Here is a 22,050-nt window from a genome sequence, read left to right on the forward strand (position 1 = left end):
GGGAACAGCTGTTTACGAGGATGGATAGTGATAGGACAAGGGAGAGTGGTTTTAAACTGAGACGGGGGAGGTTTAGGTTAGATATCAGGAGGAAATTCTTCACACAGAGGGTGGTGACGCACTGGAATAGGTTGTCCAAAGAGGCTGTGGATGTCCCATCCCTGGAGACATTCAAGGCCAGGCTGGATGTGGCTTTGGGCAGCCTGGTCTGGTGGTTAGCGATCTGCTTATAGCAGGGGTTTGAAACTAGATGATCATTGTGGTCCTTGTCAACCCAGGTCATTCAGTGATTCTGTGAATTCCATTGAAAATAGAACCCTGTTGAGAGTGGGTTTTGGAAGAAGTTGTAATGAAGTCCAGCTTAACACTGACATCTACGCAGTGTCAGGGCGGCAAGGACCAAAATGTATTGAGAATTCGTAACTGCTTTTTATGATTTCATGATTTAATGCTGAAACGGAATGCAATTAGACAATAGTTGTTAATTCAGTTAGACTTTGTACTGTATTGAATTGTTTTAATTTGTAGGGTTCTGCTGCTCGAATGGACCACGAGACAGCCAGTGTAATGAGCTCTAGTAATAACTACTCTGTACCTCGCAGACTGACAAGTCATCTGGGTACCAAGGTAACCGAAGATTACAAACCACAGGTCGCTAATGCTACATTTTTACTAATACAATAACCTCATTGTTTCTGGCAGTAGTACTAATAATAGCTGAATAATCTATTCACATGTAGTAATTTTTTGGAGATATAATTTAACAATATTTTCTAGCTTTTATATATATGCACAGAATTACTTTTTTTTTTACTTGTTGACAATTAATTAAAAGTTACTACAGTATGGTAGAAGCAATTGCTAGAAGTTCCTAGAGTATTTAAAAACTCCATGTTGTTGATTTGTACTCCATGATGGAAACTTTTAAATTCAGTTCTTGAAATACTTTTCAGGGACCAAATTCACAAAACACAGCAATTGCTAAGGAATTAGACCAAAAATTTTAAGAAGTTATATATAACATTCACAGTGGTGTCTATTTGCAACAGAATGTGTTCAGAAGTATATGTGCAGCATGAAAAAGAGATGGAAAAAATTTGTAACGCAGAAGTTTATGAAACACTGGAGTTTGTATTGCCTCTGGACTCAGCAATACTATGGGCAGGGTACTGAGCCCTGTCTTCCATGAGCCATTTGTCTTGACATCATATTGATTACTTTGGGCCTTTAATATGTTGCTGTAATGTTGGAACTTCTGTCTTGCACTGTATGCATGCCACAAACGGATGTGATGTTGGTTAGTTGATTAACAGGTTTTCACTGCAAACTGTAGAATTTCCTGAAGCTGCAGACAGGTGGAGAACTCTGAATGCATGGAAAATGTAAAAAAAAATACATGCAAAGAAATAGATTGAACTTAGTGTGCTGTAGGATAAGAATAACTTAGTACTGATACACATGAACACATGGTACAGATTCTAAATAGAGCAGTGCATTTTCAGATGCAGAAGTAGTCTTTACGTGCAATGTGTGTATACAGGGAAGGAGAGAGAGAAAAACATTTCATGGTTTTTCCTATACTGCCTTTGCCACAACTTGGAGGTCAGATTTTGGTGGTTTCTTCAGCTTTTTTCTCTTGACTTCAAATCTAAATTATTGTGGATTAAAGCTACCACTTGAAATACCTGTAAAAAGGCATACATAAAGCAGATTAAAGTCACTGTCTTTTATGAATCCAAGCAGTTTGTTTTAATACTGCATATGAATTTTTCCAGTCCAAGAATTTCCAAATCAGGGTGCTAGGTTGTTATAAGTTAGGCTCCAAGATTATTCAGTGGATTTTGCATGTTTCACAGTTTCACAGACATCAAAACTTCTATTGTTCGAGCAGTCCTATGGTATTTTAGGAGACACACGTTAGCAGATTTGCTGCTTAGTCTATTCACTGCCATAGAATTTTTGTATAACTACGTATTTTTACTTACCCCAGATACATTAGAATCTTTTAGGAAGAAACAAAATCATTCATTCGTCTACTAGCTAGTTCAAAAATCTGACTTTTTGTAGAAAACTTGGTCTAGAATTCGAGTGTCATTTCTTTGTTAATACATTCTAAAGAAATGCCCACAGTTCCCTTTGATAGTTTCTTTATGTTGTGCTGTGATATTGAATTTTCCTGTTTATCTTGGCTTTAGGAGTTCAGATAGAGTTTAGGAGTTCTAGATAATATCTCTACCATCTTCTACACTATGTTATTCTACTAAAAGTTCACTGAAGGAACCAAATGCAATTCTCAATGTAAATCTACTAACGAAGAAAACAGAATGGGAAAGACAAATCAGATCATACGTTGACCACAGATCAACAAAGAAATCCCTGAAGAATCAAACATATTTTTTAATGTGAAAGTTTGTTTTTTTGAGTTAAATGTGTACAGTTCGGTTTATACGGCTTCATTTAATTCTGGAACTGGCTTTGTACTCAGATGATATGTAGTAAATGAGCATTTGTTTCCTTCTCTGATTTTACTTTGGTAAATTTCAAGAAAGTTTTAACTTAATTTTCCAGTTTTGCTTTTGCTGTAAGTAACCTGGTCCATATGCAAGTCACTCGTAACAAAAAATGGTTGGTTAATTTGAAACAGTTTTAAGTGAAAACTTGAGGATATGTGGATGCAAGATATTTTACTACAACATAAAGCAGAAATTCATATATTCACTCTTACCCTGTCTTGATACTTTTTTTAATGCCAACATAAGAAATTTTCACGGAATAGCATTTCTACGTGGAAGTGCAATTCATACAGAACTTACTTTTTTAAGATAGAGTTAATTTTAAATATATTTTACATTTTCAAAGTAATATATTTTCATGATTGTTTATTTAATCATTTTGTGCAGCGGAAACTTAGAAGTCTTCACCATTATTCTTGCAGACTAATACAGCTGCCTACAGTTACCGCCATCTTGTTCTAGCTATTTAACCACAAAGTGAGATTTATTAGGGTCACAGATGGTGAAGTAGTAATAGTACTTAATTATTTCTAAATAGCACAGGTCTTGCACCATTAAATCAATTGTTTGTTGTGGGTTGTTTTCCTCATGTGTTCCATTCAGATTTCATTTAAGCTTATTTTACAATGTAGTTTTAACATATAACTCTATTTTTAAAATCATTTGACCTACAGGTGGAAATGGTGTACTCATTGTTATCAATGCTTGGTACTCATGATAAAGATGACATGTCAAGAACATTGCTAGCAATGTCTAGCTCTCAAGACAGCTGCATAGCTATGCGTCAGTCTGGATGTCTTCCCCTTCTCATTCAGCTTTTACATGGCAACGATAAAGACTCTGTCTTGTTAGGGAACTCTCGTGGTAGTAAGGAGGCCCGTGCCAGAGCCAGTGCAGCGCTACATAACATCATTCACTCCCAGCCCGATGATAAGCGAGGCAGACGGGAAATCCGCGTGCTCCATCTTTTGGAGCAGATCCGTGCTTACTGTGAAACATGTTGGGAATGGCAGGAAGCACATGAACAAGGCATGGACCAAGACAAAAACCCAAGTACGTTCTTCCAGCTTTATAAATTTTGATAAACAGTGAGTTTACAAAAAATACAACTGACTTTAACTTCTTGGTAAATGTATGTAAGGTTTGTGAAATGTTTGGGTATCAGCATATATAATATGTGCAACTGCATGTATGTATAAGTAGGCTTTTTAAGTTGAGGTAGCATTAGGAAGTATCATCTATTATGGATATGAAACTCTATTTATAAAGTCTTTCTTTAAATGATAAGACTTTCAGATGCATTCCGAGTAATAACCCCAGTGTTTTATGTTGATGATCTGTGAATTAAGAGTAAATTTCTTCTTAGTGCTATTTTACATGTCAGTGCATAATGCAGTGCATCTAAATAAATAAATAATCTCAAACTGTTCTTCATTCAGATGTATTCAGGAGATACACATTTCGTTTAGGAGAGTTTAAAAAAGTCTCATTCTAGGCAATATTATGTGAATTATTATTTTTAATGCTGTACATGAAACTATTTCAGTATTAAAATACCATAGTAGTAGCAGTTCTCTCAGAACTTAATACCCAAAGAAACAGATTCATTTTAGATGCTGCATTATTTAATGCTGCTGGAATACTTAACCTTACTGATTTATTTTCAGTAAATTTTTTGTTTTTCAAAACTAATGAGGTTTTTGTTGTTGTTACTGTTGTTTTTGGTGGGGTTTTTTAATTTGTTTGTTTGTTTATTTTACCAGAAGTTACCTTATGTAATGCATACATTGTTTCTCTCTAACTTCGTTTTTCTGGACCAACTATATTTCTAGTACATGTGTGTCTTCTTGACCATATATAGATTTATTCAGGCATTTTATGTATACACATTTATTAGCAATGTTCCTAAGTATTTGTTTGTTTGTGGTTTAAAAGGAAGAAACAAAATCCAAACAAAATCACAATTGATTTCTCTTTAAGTTCTGATTCTTTTTGAAAATCTTATGATTTGTATACACTTAGAAAATACTAACTGCTACCTATTTCTGGATCAGTGCCTGCACCAGTTGATCATCAGATCTGTCCTGCAGTGTGTGTTTTAATGAAACTTTCGTTTGATGAAGAACACAGGCATGCTATGAATGAGCTTGGTAAGACCAAATACTTTTATCTGACTTTATTGAAAAGCTTGCTAGAAATGCTGACACTCATTGCTTGTAAGGATTACTTCAGAGAATACTTCAGTGACTTTGTTCTGCCTTTGGTTGAAGCAAATCATTTGTGACCTCAAAGTCTTTAATGCAGATTACATTAACTAGTCCATCACCCAGTGGACAGGTTATCTTTCAAGTTACGTTTTTATTTGACATGAACCCTGAGTATTGGAAGAGTATTATTATCATGGAAGTTCTTGTGACTTTTAGAAGCACTGTCCTTACAGTGGAAGCCACTTTCTGAAGTATCTGTTGTGTAAGTAGATTCCTGTTCAGCAGCCTGGATTTATTTATCCATGCTCAATCAGTTCTGTGTGTGGAGGTTTCCTTTGCAATGTCTGTGTGAAAATATTCTGTGTACTTTTTCCTCAGAAGATAACATTAAGTAATAATGATTAATTGATAATTGCCAGATTTACATATTTATATAACCTTTTGTGTTACTGGTATGATATCATAGTTGCAACTTTAGCTGAAATTAAAAGATAAGTATTTTTCTTCTTCATAAATACTTCTGTTCCCAGTTCCCCCCCTCAGATCTCAGTGCCATGTTACCAAACCTTTCAGCTTGTACAAAATATAGAATTTGAGATCTAGAGTCATGTATTTAGAAGTGTATTTTATTTTCAGAGCCTTCCATTTTTCAGATGTTTAAGATGTTATGGCATTCTTGATATCAAGATTGAAATTTGTTGGCTTTTTTTGTTTGTTTATTTGGCTTCTAAGGAGGTTTGCAAGCCATTGCTGAACTGCTGCAAGTGGACTGCGAAATGTATGGGCTTACAAATGACCATTATAGTGTCACATTGAGAAGGTATGCTGGAATGGCTCTGACAAACCTGACTTTTGGAGATGTAGCAAACAAGGTAAGAATCAAACATACAATAATTTCAGTTGGTAGCTGTGTTTGAATTGCAGCTCTCAGACAGGTGAAGAAATCTTTGTGATAAGATATTGGATTTAGGCTCCAGGGAAAATTTCAAACAAAAACAACACCTGCAGTTTTGCTTCATAAACACTTCCATGTCAGACTCCATTTTGTCAGACTATTCCTCTGCTGCCATCTGTCGGACGTCAGCAACGTGTAACAGAATATTGGAGGGAATGTTCAACCTCTACTGGCATGCTACTGACTTCTGCCTCTAATCTCGGAGCCAAGATAATAAAAAAGAAGCCATTGCTTCTGGAGTAGCCCTCATATATTTTCTGCCCAGCTGACAAGTAGTACAGTTCTAACACATCATTAATTTGTAAAGAATTTTTTATTCTACTTTGTTACAGACAATTTCTAATGTAAGCCTTACACTCATTTTTCACTCATTTATATATGCTTTAAATATATATATATGTATAAAATATATATATTAAATATATATGCTTTAAAAATATGCTTTAAAAGCTGTTTTTTAGATATCATAAATGTTGTGATGGTCCATTATTTTATCCAAGGTGTAGAAAAGAAGGCTTCTTAACTGGTAATGTTCCAGGTCTGGTCCTAGACCTGTTGTAAAAATTACAAAATTTATCACAATTCTACCACTTTGGATTTTCAAGAATAGAAACTGAATTAGCTTTCAGTAGTTGTGGACCAAATACATGTTATTGGAAACAAATATTACTAAGCTTTTTTGAACTTCAGAGATGATCAGCTTAAAATATCAAGGTATTATGCACCAGTAAGCCACCTAATCTTGTCATAAAACTATATCTTTTCTATTTCCTTCTGATTCCTATCAGGCTACATTATGTTCAATGAAGGGCTGCATGAGAGCTCTTGTAGCCCAACTGAAGTCTGAAAGTGAAGACTTACAGCAGGTAACAGAAAGATTAAATATTACTTGTCTATTTCCACTAATTTGCAGCACTTCATTTCACTACAGTAATTTGAAAGACAGTAGTTCTGATCTCTTTCCTTAGTATTTACTTCTACTTGGCCTTGCTGTCACTTCTTTTTGTACTTGAATTCTGTCTTTGTCGTGAAGTTACAAAGATGATGTTCACAGACAACCCTTTTTTTTTTTTCCCCACTTAGTTTCTCTCTTTGAAATATGCAGCATTCATCGTAGCCTGATTTTTCATCTGTAATTGTTGTTCTTGTGTTGTTTTATCTGCATAACAAACCTAGTACCTGTATTCATTCTGCAAATTATGAAGTACAGTTCTTGTAGTAAAATGCTTGCCTGTGGATCATACTGTTTTTTCACCAAAGTATATCCAACATACGGGCTATAAAACTTTTATGACCCTGATCTGTTGATGGAAGTCTAGTTTTCAAGACAAGTTTAAACAGTCCTGGATTCTGTACTTTAGTTTGCTAGTGACAGTGCTAATGGATTGAGGGTTTGTGCAATACTGAGGTTCTTCCTACAATAGTAGAAAGTAAATAATAGCAGAATAATAGTAAAAGAAGCTTTACTTCAAAAGAGAATGTACATTTGACTTCACAAGGATGTTCTCTTAGTACATACATACCTGTTCTCCACAGCAGCACCTAGTGAAACTTCCTAAGTTTCAGCAAAGTGTTGTGACACCTGAGTGTCTCTTCCAATGGCTCCTGCTTTGTAGAGAAAAATATCCTGAAATAAAGTCCATAGTAAGTGCCCAGCATGATCCAGAGACTTGAGAACACACAACTGTTCGTTGTAGAAGCTTGTTTTAAATTATTAAATACGAAATTAATATAATATTGTAAGCAATATTATCTATTCTATTATCTTAGAATCAAAGTAACACCATATAATCATCACTAAACCACATCCCTTAGTGCCACTTTCACGCATCTCTTAGGTACCTGTCAGGACAGGGACTCCACCACTTCCCTGCGCAGCCTGTTCCACCCTGCCTGTGAAAAAATTCTTCCTAATGTCCAGTCTAAATCTCCTCCAACACAGCTTGAGACCATTATATGTGCTTTTATATATATATGAAATATAGGTGTGTAAGCGTATATAGTAAAACATTTTTTTTTTTCTTATTTTGCAGGTCATTGCAAGTGTGTTGAGGAACTTGTCCTGGCGTGCAGATGTTAACAGTAAAAAGACACTACGAGAAGTTGGGAGTGTGAAAGCACTGATGGAATGTGCTTTAGAAGTTAAGAAGGTACTCATGCCTATGAGATAAATTTTTGAGGCATTACATTTAATTTACACAAAATAAATGTATTGTGGTCTTTTTTGACATAAGCAGTATGTCAAATGTTTAGAATGTTTCAAGTAACTTCAGAGTTTTAAGTTACCTAAAGTTCTGTTAGAATTGGTAAATAGAATTGCTTTGAGTTAATGGAGCATCAGATCATAAAATAATGCTATTACCTCAAAACTAGTAGTATTTCTGTAATTTGATTTTTTGACGGTTGACAGCTTTTGCTCTTCAGCTTCATTGTTTCTTATAATTTTACAGTTTAATAAAACCTTTTCTGATTTTAGTGAGTAGATAACTTCCACTTCTGTCATTTTCTAGATATATTCTTGGTATCCAGACAAGATTATATTCCATCCCTCTGCCAGCTAGTCTTCAAACCAGTTTACCATTATGGCAGCTAGCAAGTACTGTGGCTGATACTTGAAAAAATTTCTGACAAGTAATAAATCTATTGCTGAGGGAAGGAGGGAAGCAAACTAAAGTTTGCCTGCACGGCTGTATGCCTTGGTTGATAAGTTAATCAGCCCAGAAAGCAGAAACTGGAACATAAGTAACTCATATTTGTGAGGAAAAGCCAGAGAAATAAGAAAGGCAGATATAGGAAAATAGAAAGAAAATATCAGCCATTAGCATACAAGCAAGATTCCATCCAAACAAAAATCAAACAAAAATCAAGTCGTGCTGCTAACTGGAAAAACAAATTCTAAAACAAATTCCATGGTCAGTGAATTTTATTTCTTTGCAAATGTATTTAGAATTAATGAGGCTTTTTTTTTTTTTTTTTTTTTTTTTTTTTAAATCAGTAGGCTATATTCCTGCAGGTTCAGTGGGAATTACTTCTTCAGTTTATTCTTGGTCCATCTTTGGATCACTGAGAATTAGAAAGAGATTTGTGACAAACTCCTTCTAGCTAACTTCAGTATTTTTGAGGACTTTTGATCAGTAGTTGAAATACTTTTCTAATCCTGTCACTTTGTTATTTTCCTAGGAATCAACCCTAAAAAGTGTCTTGAGTGCCTTATGGAATCTGTCAGCACATTGTACTGAGAACAAAGCTGATATATGTGCTGTTGATGGTGCTCTTGCATTTCTAGTTGGTACACTGACATACCGGAGCCAAACAAACACTCTTGCCATCATAGAAAGTGGAGGAGGAATATTAAGAAATGTTTCTAGCTTAATCGCTACTAATGAGGACCACAGGTGTGTATACTACTTCCGGAAAAATGTAGGGGTACTAAAAGCATGTTTAAAACACAGTTTGTATGCTGAATCTTAATATGAATGCAGGTAGAGTAATATAAAATACAATAATTTGTAACTAATTAGCAGGTATTCCACTTAGATAACAGAAATAAGCAGATTAATATCTGCTGCTTATAAATGATGAATAGTACTAGAGTCTTTTCATGGAAAGAAAAGATTCGTAAGTCATTATCAGCCATAGGAAGCACCTTGGAAGGAGAAATATTTTCGAGAGGGTAGGGTGGGAGGAACAATTTGTGTTTATAGTAGTATTTGATTAGCATTTAGGTAGATTCCATAGGAATAGAGGAAAAATAAGATAAATTTGCACTGGATAATTGTAACTATCCTTGTAAAGGATTAACTGGCTTGCAGTGTAGTAAGTTTTTAGTTTGTTTGTCTCTGATCTGTTGCGAATGACACTTAATGATTTTTGTTTTCAATTATTTAATATCAGGCAAATCTTGCGAGAGAACAGTTGCTTACAAACCTTGTTACAACACTTGAAGTCACACAGTTTGACAATAGTCAGTAATGCATGTGGAACCCTGTGGAATCTTTCTGCACGAAATGCAAAGGATCAGGAGGCGCTTTGGGACATGGGAGCAGTCAGCATGCTCAAAAATCTCATTCACTCGAAACACAAAATGATAGCAATGGGCAGTGCTGCAGCTCTAAGAAATCTCATGGCAAACAGGCCAGCAAAGTATAAGGATGCTAACATTATGTCTCCAGGATCAAGCTTACCATCTCTTCATGTTAGAAAACAAAAGGCACTGGAAGCAGAATTAGATGCACAACATTTATCAGAGACTTTTGACAATATTGATAATTTAAGCCCAAAAGCATCTCACCGTAATAAGCAGAGACATAAGCAGAATGTATACAGTGAGTATGTTTTGGACTCTAATCGTCATGATGATGGGGTATGCAGAACAGAGAGTTTTAGTACTGGTAACGTGACTGTACTTTCTCCATATTTAAATTCTACAGTATTGCCTGGATCCTCTTCTTCTAGTAGAGGAAACATAGAAAATTGTCTATCTGAGAAAGACAGAAGTCTTGATAGAGATCGAGCAGTAGGTTTAAATGCCTATCATCCAGCTACAGAGAACAGTGGAAACTCCTCTAAGAGAGTAGGAATGCAAATTTCTACAGCTGCAGCTCAAATTGCCAAGGTTATGGAAGAAGTGACAAGCATGCATATTCCACAAGAAGACAGAGGTTCCAGTTCCCCTTCTGAAATGCACTGTTTGACAGAAGACAGAAATACCACAAGGAGAGCAGCCAGTGCCCATACTCACTCAAATACATACTTTCCAAAATCTGAGAATTCAAGCAGGCCATGTCCTGTGCCTTACACAAAAATGGAATACAAGAGAGCATCAAATGACAGCTTAAATAGTGTCAGCAGCAGTGATGGCTATGGTAAAAGAGGCCAAATGAAACCTTCCATTGAATCTTACTCTGAGGATGATGAAAGTAAATTCTGTAGTTATGGGCAATATCCAGCTGACTTGGCACATAAGATACATAGTGCAAATCACATGGATGACAATGATGGAGAACTAGACACTCCTATTAATTATAGTCTTAAATATTCAGATGAACAGTTAAATTCTGGAAGGCAGAGTCCTTCTCAGAATGAAAGATGGGCAAGGCCTAAGCATATAATAGATGATGAAATGAAACAAAACGACCAGAGGCAGTCAAGGAGCCAAAGTGCAACATTCCCTGTGTACACTGAAAGTGGAGATGATAAACACATGAAATATCAGTCACCTTTTGGACAGCAAGATTGTGTTTCTTCATTTAGATCAAGAGGATCCAATGGTTCAGATCAGAACAGAGTAGGGTCAACTCTTGGAATCAATCAGAAAGTAAATCAGTCCTTGTGCCAGGTTGACGATTATGATGATGATAAGCCAACCAACTACAGTGAACGCTATTCTGAGGAGGAACAGCATGAAGAGGAAGACAGACCGACCAATTACAGCATAAAGTACAATGAAGAGGAACATAATGTTGATCAGCCCATTGATTATAGTCTGAAGTATTCAACAGAAGTTCCTCCCTCTTCTCAGAAGCCGTCTTTTACTTTTTCAAAGACTTCTTCAGTGCAGAGCACTAAAACTGATCATATTTCCTCAAGCAGTGGGAACACATCAGCCCCTTCAGCAGGTTCAAAAAGGCAGAATCAGCTTCACCCAAGTTCTGCACAGAGCAGAGGCGGTCATGCTCAAAAGTCTTCCTCCTGTAAGACTCCTTCTATTAATCAGGAAACTATACAAACTTACTGTGTGGAAGATACACCAATATGTTTTTCAAGGTGTAGCTCTTTGTCATCTTTGTCATCAGCTGAAGATGAAATAGGGCGTGATCAATCCACACGTGTGACTGATACTAATAATACACTGCAGATAGCAGAACTGAAAGAAGACAGTGGGGCGCTATCTGCAGAAGCTGCAGTGAATGAAATCACTTCAACATCACAACATATCAGAACAAAATCCAGTAGACTTCCAGCTTCCAGTTTATCACCTTCTGATTCCTCCAGACATAAAGCTGTTGAATTTTCTTCAGGTGCCAAATCTCCCTCAAAGAGTGGTGCACAGACTCCTAAAAGCCCACCAGAACATTATGTACAGGAAACTCCTCTCATGTTCAGCAGATGTACTTCTGTAAGTTCCCTGGATAGTTTTGAAAGCCGTTCAATTGCTAGTTCAGTTCAAAGTGAGCCTTGCAGTGGAATGGTGAGTGGTATTATAAGTCCAAGTGATCTTCCAGACAGCCCAGGACAAACAATGCCTCCAAGCAGAAGTAAAACACCACCCCCTGCTCAAGGAGTTCAAGTGAAAAGAGATGTAGTTAAAGGTAAAGTACCTAGTGCAGAAAAGAGAGAGCCTGGTCCTAGACAAGCAGCTGTAAATGCAGCTGTTCAGAGAGTTCAGGTACTGCCAGAGGCTGATACGCTATTACATTTTGCCACAGAAAGTACACCAGATGGGTTTTCTTGCTCTTCTAGCCTCAGTGCTCTGAGTCTTGATGAGCCATTTATACAGAAAGATGTAGAGTTAAGAATAATGCCTCCTGTACATGAAAATGAACATGGAAATGAAGCAGAGCCTGAACAGTCAGATGATACAAAGGATAACCAAGAGAATAAAGCAGAGAAGCCTTCTGAAGCAGAAAAAGACATTCTGGATGATTCTGATGATGATGATATTGAAATACTGGAAGAATGTATTATTTCTGCAATGCCTACAAAGTCTTCACGTAAAGCCAAAAAGCCTTCTCAAGCATCTGCTCCAAAAATACCTCCTCCTGTAGCCAGAAAGCCAAGCCAGCTGCCTGTTTATAAACTTCTGCCTTCCCAAAGCCGATTGCAATCCCAAAAGCATGTGAGTTTTACACCGGGAGATGATATGCCACGAGTATATTGTGTTGAGGGTACACCAATAAATTTTTCAACAGCTACATCTCTGAGTGATCTCACAATAGAATCACCACCAAATGAGTTGGCCAATGTAGACAGTGTGGGTACAGTGGCAGAGTCAGGGGAATTTGAGAAGAGGGACACTATTCCTACAGAAGGTAGAAGTACAGATGATGCTCAGAGAGCAAAAAGCATAACTGTGACTGGCCCAGGACTGGATGATGACAAAACAGAAGAGGGTGATATTCTGGCTGAGTGCATTAACTCAGCTATGCCGAAAGGTAAAAGTCACAAACCTTTTAGAGTGAAGAAAATAATGGATCAAATCCAACAAGCATCTACATCTCTAAATAACAAAAATCAATCAGAAGTTGAGAAAAAGAAGCCAACATCACCAGTAAAGCCTGTTCCCCAAAATAGTGAATATAGAGCACGTGTAAGAAAAAACACGGAGTCTAAAAGCCAAATTAATAATGAAAGAAGCTATCCAGAGAACAAGGATGCAAAGAAACAGAATCTTAAAAATAATTCTAGAGATTTTAATGACAAACTTTCAAATAATGAAGAGCGTGTAAGAGGAAGCTTTACATTTGATTCTCCTCACCATTACACACCCATAGAGGGAACTCCATATTGTTTTTCACGCAATGATTCCTTAAGTTCTTTGGATTTTGATGATGATGATGTTGACCTTTCAAGGGAAAAGGCAGAATTAAGAAAAGGAAAAGAAGCAAAGGAAATAGAAACTAAAGACTGCCCTAACATGGAACAGCCTTCAAGTCAGCAACCAAGTAGTAGGACACAAGTTAGCCAAAAACACCCAACAAGCAGAAGCCAGTCTAAAACTTTCTGTCAGCCAAATAAAGATATTCCAGACAGAGGGGCAGCTACGGATGAGAAGATGCAGAATTTTGCTATTGAAAACACACCTGTTTGTTTTTCTCGCAACTCATCTCTTAGTTCCCTTAGTGATATTGATCAAGAAAACAATAACAACAAAGAAGAAGAACCAGTAAAGCGAACTGAGGCTCCTGATTCACAGATAGAATCAAACAGACCACAGACTTCTGGTTATGCACCTAAATCATTTCATGTTGAAGATACACCAGTATGTTTCTCTAGAAATAGTTCTCTGAGTTCTCTAAGTATTGACTCAGAAGATGATCTTTTGCAGGAATGCATTAGTTCTGCCATGCCTAAAAAGAAAAAACCATCAAGAATAAAGAGTGAAAGTGAAAAAAGTAATTCCAGAAATATAGGTGGTATGCTGGCGGAAGATTTAACACTGGATTTGAGAGAGATACAGAGGCCAGATTCAGAACATGGTTTCTCACCCGATTCAGAGAACTTTGATTGGAAAGCTATACAAGAAGGTGCAAATTCTATAGTTAGTAGCCTACATCAAGCTGCAGCTGCTGCATCACTATCCAGACAAGCTTCATCAGACTCTGATTCTATTCTTTCATTAAAATCTGGTATTTCTCTGGGATCACCATTCCATCTTACTCCGGACCAAGAAGAGAAACCTTTTACTAGTAATAAAGGTCCACGAATTCTCAAGCCAGGAGAGAAAAGTACGCTGGAATCTAAAAAAGTAGAATCCGAAAGTAAGGGAATCAAAGGAGGGAAAAGAGTATATAAAAGTATAATTACAGGAAAAGCTCGCTCCAATTCAGAAGTTTCAAACCAATTAAAGCAACCACAACAAACAAGTGTGCCTTCAATTTCACGTGGTAGGACAATGATTCATATTCCAGGAGTTCGAAATAGTTCTTCAAGTACTAGTCCTGTTTCCAAAAAAGGCCCCCCATTCAAAAACACAAATTCCAAGAGTCCCAGTGAAGGCCAGAGTTCAGCTAGTTCCCCAAGAGGAGTCAAGTCATCAGTAAAACCTGAGCCAGCTCCTGTAACTAGGCAACTGTCAGGGTTGAACCAGAGTGGATCAAGTAAAGGACCTTCTAGATCAGGATCTAGAGACTCCACTCCTTCTAGACCTCAACAGCAGCCACTGAGCAGGCCTCTGCAATCTCCAGGTCGAAACTCAATTTCTCCAGGAAGAAATGGTATAAGTCCTCCCAACAAACTGTCTCAGTTGCCAAGAACATCATCTCCTAGCACAGCTTCAACTAAATCTTCAAGTTCAGGTAGGATGTCATATACATCACCAGGCAGGCAGATGAGCCAGCAAAACCTTACAAAGCAAACTGCCTTAACTAAGAATACCAGTAGCATTCCAAGAAGTGAGTCTGCTTCCAAAGGATTGAATCAAATTCTCGGTAGCGGTGCATCAAACAAAAAGACTGACTTATCCAGAATGTCATCAGCAAAATCTAGCGGAAGTGAATCTGACAGGTCTGAGAGGCCTGTTCTTGTTCGCCAGTCGACTTTTATTAAAGAAGCTCCAAGCCCAACTCTAAGACGTAAATTGGAAGAGTCTGCTTCATTTGAATCTCTGTCTCCTTCCAGACCAGATTCTCCCACGAGATCCCAACTACAGACTCCAGTTTTAAGTCCCTCACTTCCTGATATGTCTTTATCCACTCATTCAACTGCCCAAACTAGTGGCTGGCGAAAATTACCCCCTAATCTGAGCCCTTCTGTAGAATACGATGGGAGACCAGCAAAACGTCATGATATAACGCGTTCTCATTCTGAGAGTCCATCTAGATTGCCAATCAACAGATCAGGAACATGGAAACGTGAACATAGTAAGCATTCCTCATCACTTCCTCGTGTAAGCACTTGGAGAAGAACTGGAAGTTCTTCCTCAATTCTGTCAGCTTCTTCAGAATCCAGTGAGAAGGCAAAAAGTGAAGATGAAAAGCAACATGGAAGTTCTCTTTCTGGACAGAAGCAAAGTAAAGAAAGCCAAGCACCAGCAAAAGGTACTTGGAGAAAAATAAAAGAAAATGAAATCCCCCAAATAATGAGTGATCCTCAGCATCCGTCCTCGAGTGCCACAAGTAGCTCTGATTCCAAAACTCTAATCTATCAGATGGCACCAGCTGTCTCTAAGACTGAGGATGTTTGGGTGAGGATTGAGGACTGCCCAATTAACAATCCTCGATCTGGAAGGTCCCCAACTGGAAATACTCCTCCTGTTATTGACAGTGTTTCAGAGAAGGGGGTTGTGAATGGCAAAGATTCTAAAGAGATTCAAGAAAAACAAAATCCAGGGAATGGAAGTGTTCCTGTTCGTACCATTGGTTTAGAAAATCGTCTGAACTCTTTCTTTCAGATGGACAGTCCAGACAAGAAAGGCAATGAAACAAAACCTCTGCAGACCAATCCTGTTCCTGCACCAGAAAATAACGAAAGTACTGTGAGCGAGCGTACACCATTCAGTTCCAGTAGTTCAAGCAAACATAGCTCTCCGATTGGTGCTGTTGCAGCAAGAGTAACTCCTTTCAATTATAATCCAAGCCGCAGGAAGAGTAGCGTGGACAATAGTTCTGCTCGACCATCACAGATACCAACACCAGTAAATAACAGCACAAAGAAACGTGACTCAAAGTCTGAAAATACAGACTCCAGTGGAACTCAGAGTCCCAAACGTCATTCTGGCTCTTACCTGGTGACTTCTGTTTAAATACATCAAAAAATAAAACTGATGTATTAAACACAGCAGCTACTTAGAAGTTTTATTTCAAATGAAACTTCAAATGATGGGGATTGATTTTTTTGTTTGTTTGTTCGTTTGTTTTTGTAAATAGGTTTGATTCTTGTTAGAGAGTTCTTGTTCTGGAAGCCATATTTGATAGTATACTTTGTCTTCACTGGTGATATTTTGGAGGAAAATGTGATTGACAGTTTGAAATAAAATTGCTAATGCAAGTATATTTGTACAGTATGTTTAACATGTATTTAATTAGCATCCCATCCCATAATCCTTAAATATTGCTTGTCTTGAAATCATTGAACATTGCATATAGAGGTGATGGAGTCATACTGCTTTATCAATCATTTCTAGACTGCAGACTAACTAAATTACATCAGGGAAGAACTGCTATTATTTATGCAAAAAAATATACTCAATTTTAGTATTTGTGAGTCCATCTAACCTAGTAATTAATCATGTGGCTGTGAAATTCACAGTAATATTGTTTCTGCTGAACAAGCATTCCCAGCCTGCTTTTCTGCATGAATGGAACTGATGGTTATTTTCTGAAGTAACGATAACGTTTGTGGTCACATAATGTGCATAGATAGGTATGGTGTAACAATTTACACTTTCTTTATGCCCTGGGGAAAAGAAAAAAAAAAAAAAAAAGCTATATAGAAAAAAAGAAAAACTGTGTAACTGTAAAACCTTGACCGAAATTATTTTACCTGAACTAGATTTCATCTCCAAGTAGGTAGATTTTTTTTTTCTTTTTTGCTATGCTGTAACTTGTTGTATATTCTGGTATTTGAGGTGAGATGGCTGCTCTTTATTAATGAGACATGGGTGATGTCTCAACAGAGACTAAAATGAACATTTCAGAATAAATTATTACTGTATGTAAATCGTGTGTGTTACTTTTGCATTACGTAAAAATACAGTATTTTACTTTGAGATGTCACCTTTTAATATGTATAATGCACTTACATTTATGGCCTGATGCAGGAGAATCTTGCACCCTCAATATTCATTCTTAGTGACTGAAAATGGCTGTTGTAGGATGTTTGTAACAGTTGCAGGATCAGGCCTCAGGTCTTCTGTAATATAATTGTAATGGAGACAGTTTCACCCATCTCAGGTGCATAACAAGGCTAAAGGCAGGGTATTGAAAGCAGTCAAGCGGGATAATTGCTTCATCACTGCAAACTGAAACAATATTACATGTATAAAAATGATATTTATAAATCAAAACTTTTTTTTTTTTTTTAATTGGGGATATAATGTAGAATGTGAAATAGTGACTACTGTGAGATGAAATTTTAATTCTATTTGAAATCTTCATGCAATTTTATTTTTTTAAAAAACTATAAAGGGAAAAATACCACAAGAATTTCATCACAAAAAGTTTGTTGTAGTGGAAAAATGATTTTGTATGCAAACCAGGACCTTTGCTGCCTCAAGCCTTTTTGATGCAAATATGGTTTGTGTTAGAACAATGCTGAAAAGACAGATTAGTGCTTCAAATATATAGATAGATTGAATTTAAATAAGATTTCATTTAAAGTAGAAAGATGGGATAATAGAACATGAACCATTTGTGCATGATTGAAGAAACCACAAAATTGCTTCCGTTTTGTTCTGTGTCAGCTGGACTGTTCTTAAGTTAGCATTCTAAATAATTGGTATTTAGGATTCAAGATGCCCTAATTTTAAGTAGCGCTGAAATAGAGTAACATTATGGTAGGCTTAACACTGTTACAGTGTTTCACATCTGTGGCTTTTGTGCTTCATCTGCTATTAAGATTAATCAATTTTATCTTGAATTCCTAATAAGACTTGTAGTGTTTTTGAACAGAATTGAGATACTGTCAGCTGTAAGTTAAAAGCCAATACCAAAAATCCAAATTTTTTGAATAAGTGGTATTTTATTTTTGTTTTATTTTTTGCCTCTTGTCAGATGTTTCAAGACATGCTACATTTCCACACCACCTGGTTGGTGTAGCTCTTAACAGACAGCATGTTAGCATTCATAATATTTTGCACGTGGTATCTTCACAAAACTTTTAATATGAACATCACTGTACTTTTCAAGATGAAATAGAGACAGACTGATTTGTTATGAAGTCAGGACTTTCTGTTGGAGTAGAATACTCTATGTTTAAAATAGAAGACCATCTTTATTAGAAATTATGTGATTTTTTTTTTTTTTGGTGATGTTTTCTAACTGATAACGTAGAACAGAATATTCTGAAGATATACCATTTTACCCAGGATAGTCAGTTAATATCAGCTTTGCATCTCCTTTATCTAAGAATTTAAAGGTAAACTTAATCCCTATAAATAAATTCTAGTTTCAGTTTTGTAACTGAGGTAATCTAAAGAACATGAAAACATGAGGTGAAACAATAAATAATTGTATGCATATCAAACACCAGAATGTATTTCAAAGTTGTAGTAGCTTCTTTAGATAGTCTAGGAGGTACTTCTTTTTAATTGGGAAGTTTCTCTTAATATCAGCTAACCTACGTTTGTAGCAAAGACAGATGAGATAAACTTTCCAAGTTTAAGGGTAGTGAAACACTAAAATATGCTTCCCATGGGAGTTGTTACATTTCCATTACAGAAGTATTAAGAAGAAGATTAGGAAACATAAGGGGATGGACTTAAGTGTATTTCACATTGCCTTTGTGCAGAGAGATGCTTACGTGATCTTTTGAAATTCCTTCCCAAAGCATTTCTCTGATTCTTTATCTAAAACGCTTAGTATCCATTAAGAGACTTTTAGAATATTTAAGGACATACATGATGTTTGATTCATATTAGTGATTAGGATACAAAGTTAGATTTTATGCTTAATTATAAAAATGAATCCTGGAAATATAAAATCAGAAAAATGGAAAATGGCTGTATTAAGTATATTTAGTCTTGTATTTTGTTAACAATGTCTAGATTAATGGTTGCTAGATTTGGTTTATGCTGCTAAAGTTTTCTCTTGCTCCTTGGTTTTATTTTAATGAGGATGGCACAGCATGAACCAGGAGATCATCAGTGTTGAGGCAAAACAAAGGAAAGCAAGGAGCTAAGGAAACCAAGATTCATGTTACTGGTTTTTGGGGATATACATTTTGATAGAATTTTAGTGATTGGAATGCAGACCTGCAGTTGTCCTTTATTTAGTTTAATAAAGCTTTGTGTTCTTTATGTGAAAAGTGGGAACATGTCTTCTCTGCAGTTTTTTACTTTTTAAAATGTGCGTTCATTCTAGTTTCTTGCTATATGCCACAATTAATGTTACTGCTAAATTTTTATGAAAGCTTTTCTGACGAAATATTGCAAACTTTAAATGGGAACTTACCTATATGTATTTTTCATGTACAGTCCTCTGTCAGAATATTTTCCTTTAAAACTTTATAGATAATTCTTAAAGCTGTCAGATTTGCTAGCTTGAAAATTGAAAGCCCGTGGCCTTGCCAGGATTTCCTGACAAGACTGGAATATTGTTTAAGCGGGAGTTGGCTTCAGAATACAAGAAATCAATTATGCTGTTCTTCAATAAACTAACTTACAACTAATGTAAGCAATAGCACTCATCTGACCTGATCAGCTCTTACCTAGCAGAACTGGTTGGAAGGAGTAGGGCTGAAGCTGTTTAAGTATGCTGAATTTGCTCAGTGCAAGATCAGACAATCTGCAGAAAAGAAGAAAACTAGTAGAGCTGATGGAAGGAGATTGGATCAAACCATTGCTTGCAATTGTAAGCCAGTACACCAAGTTCCAGAACAGCTGTTAACCCTTCTTGAGACGAAAAGGAAAATTAAAAGACCAAAAAATAAAAAAAGGCAGAAGCAAATTAAAGTTTTGCACTCTTAGCTTGTTGATTTTAAATTTCTGGCTAAGTGGCCTAACAGCGCTTTACTTTTAAACATGTTGTGTTCCAGGGAAGTCCCTTTACCCTGGAAATTCTGACAGTTAGCATCAGAAGTATGATGTTTGTAGAAAATAATTCTTTCTTCATCACAAACTACCAAATAATTTTTTGTACCATATGTGAAATTATAATTTTAAAATTTGCAGTATTAAATGCAATATTAAATCCTTCCAATAGAATGATTTACTGTAACTAGCTGTTTTCTAGAAGGCTCTCAAAAAGGGGAGAGATCTTATCCGGTCCCTAATGAAGAGAGTACTACTCACAGGGACGATCTAGAAGAACGCTTAAGAGAACTTTAACATCCTCTTGTAGTCTTTTGTTGCTAGATGCCTCCCAAATGTCTTTTCAACTTTCCAGTAAATAGTACAGAGAACCATAAATGTTGCTAACATTTCTGTGTAGACTTCGACCTAAATGTAATTTCATCTACTTGCTGTACCACTGTGCATAGCCTAATCCACCTATCTGACAGCTTTGTTCTGGATGAGATGTGTGATTTGGACGAATTAAAAGTGAGGTGTCCATTCATAAGAAGCATGACTTCCTTCGCATGCTTGGACCTTTGAGGACTTTCTTAACCTCATCACACAAATGTGTTCACTCGCTGCTACCACAGCCATCTCCTTTGCACTTTTAAGTATCACCAAAAGAGATGTCCCCACTTTTTTCATTTTAAATCACGTATAGAAATGTCATTCTTGCTTCATAGTTTACTATATGCAGAGTAACAGATTTTATCTGTAAACATGTTTTAGAGAATGTTAATGTAGATAAGGTTGAGTTTTTAGTCTGAATGTAAGTTGGTTGTGTGTTGTATCTGGCTACATATTGGAAGTGCAAGGGGATTTGGTGTGGTGCTGAAGAGCGTAAGAGTTCACAACAGTCACGTAGGTGTCATTAAATTTGTCATGCCCAGATCAATACCAAGTATGTATTTAATATCTACATTTTCTGTTGTCAACTTCCTGTTTACCAGATGTGCAGTTTGTCCATTCTAAGACAGAGTAATGTCTCCCTAGCCTCGTTTTGCAAGTCATCTGTTCCTTAAGGAATTTCCACACAGTTGGAGATTCTTGTATTTATAAATTTCTGCCACTTCTGGGAGTCAAGGAAATTATTCTAATTTTGTTGTTGGTGAAAGCATTCTTTTTTTTGAGTGGCCATGAAATTTCAATTAAGATATGAAGGTGTAGGGGGAGCTTGTTCACTCAGTGAAATGCACTTCCATCCAAAGTTATTAGCTCAAGACATACATGCAAACTGAGCATCTCTTGGGCCCTACTTCTTGGTGGGAATTAAGATGTGTAAAGCTTGAAATGGCTCTCTGCAAGTAAATAAGTTGTTGTCCTCTGAGATGAAATACATTTTTCCCACCTATGAATGTTGTTTCTCTTTGATGAACTCAGCCCACAATTATCTTTCCTTCAGTTTTGTTGTTTGCTTCTGCCTGAGATGCATTACTGTTCTTATCTCTGTAATGAATTATTTCTTCAATTATTCTGATGTATTTTGCTTCACAGTATCCTAATTCTGAATTTAGTCTTGCGATGCATAACTTATTACTGGTGGTGTTATATAAAATTTCCTCCTGATTGCACCTTGTCAGAGTGGAATTCTTTTCTTGGATGTAACTAAATCTTAGGTGTCTGCTGTACTAGAAATATGTTTTTATTTAAGAAGAAAGTTGCTGTTAAGATGATGACAAAGCATATCAGAACTAATGGTCTAAGAAACCATGCAGTTTTATTTTGGCAGTAGTCACATTTTAAAGTGGATAAAAGCTTAAGGAGATGCACGCCTCACCAATAGACTTCTCTCTTCCATGTTTCATTTTAAAACAAACTACACAAAATCTATTTCTGACACAGTGTAATTCCATAACATCTCACTTATTTTACCAGAAGTTCACAAGAAAGCCTATTTATTTATGACTTCTAGCTTAGTTAATTTCAGTCCTCCTTACTGCATCT

At 36.4% G+C, this 22,050-nt stretch overlaps 1 protein-coding gene across 5 annotated transcripts in view; it reads left to right on the forward strand.

Moving 5' to 3' along the window:
• Positions 1-21,677, forward strand: part of APC (APC regulator of Wnt signaling pathway) — a 98,151-nt gene extending 76,474 nt beyond the window's left edge. For 4 of the 5 annotated variants that reach the window (XM_085213662.1, XM_085213666.1, XM_085213663.1 and 1 more), the window contains 8 exons: positions 529-651; positions 3,188-3,566; positions 4,568-4,663; positions 5,453-5,592; positions 6,464-6,541; positions 7,709-7,825; positions 8,856-9,070; positions 9,570-21,677. In XM_085213662.1, the coding sequence (XP_085069788.1) occupies positions 529-651; positions 3,188-3,566; positions 4,568-4,663; positions 5,453-5,592; positions 6,464-6,541; positions 7,709-7,825; positions 8,856-9,070; positions 9,570-16,137 (7,716 nt within the window). In that variant the 3' untranslated portion in view covers positions 16,138-21,677. The remainder of the gene's footprint in view (positions 1-528; positions 652-3,187; positions 3,567-4,567; positions 4,664-5,452; positions 5,593-6,463; positions 6,542-7,708; positions 7,826-8,855; positions 9,071-9,569) is intronic. The other variant, XM_085213665.1, reaches the window with a different exon arrangement.
• Positions 21,678-22,050: the final 373 nt, after the last annotated feature.

The sequence above is a fragment of the Meleagris gallopavo genome, chromosome Z (assembly GCF_905368555.1).
Source record: "Meleagris gallopavo chromosome Z, MGAL_WU_HG_1.1, whole genome shotgun sequence".
Lineage (NCBI taxonomy): Eukaryota > Metazoa > Chordata > Aves > Galliformes > Phasianidae > Meleagris > Meleagris gallopavo.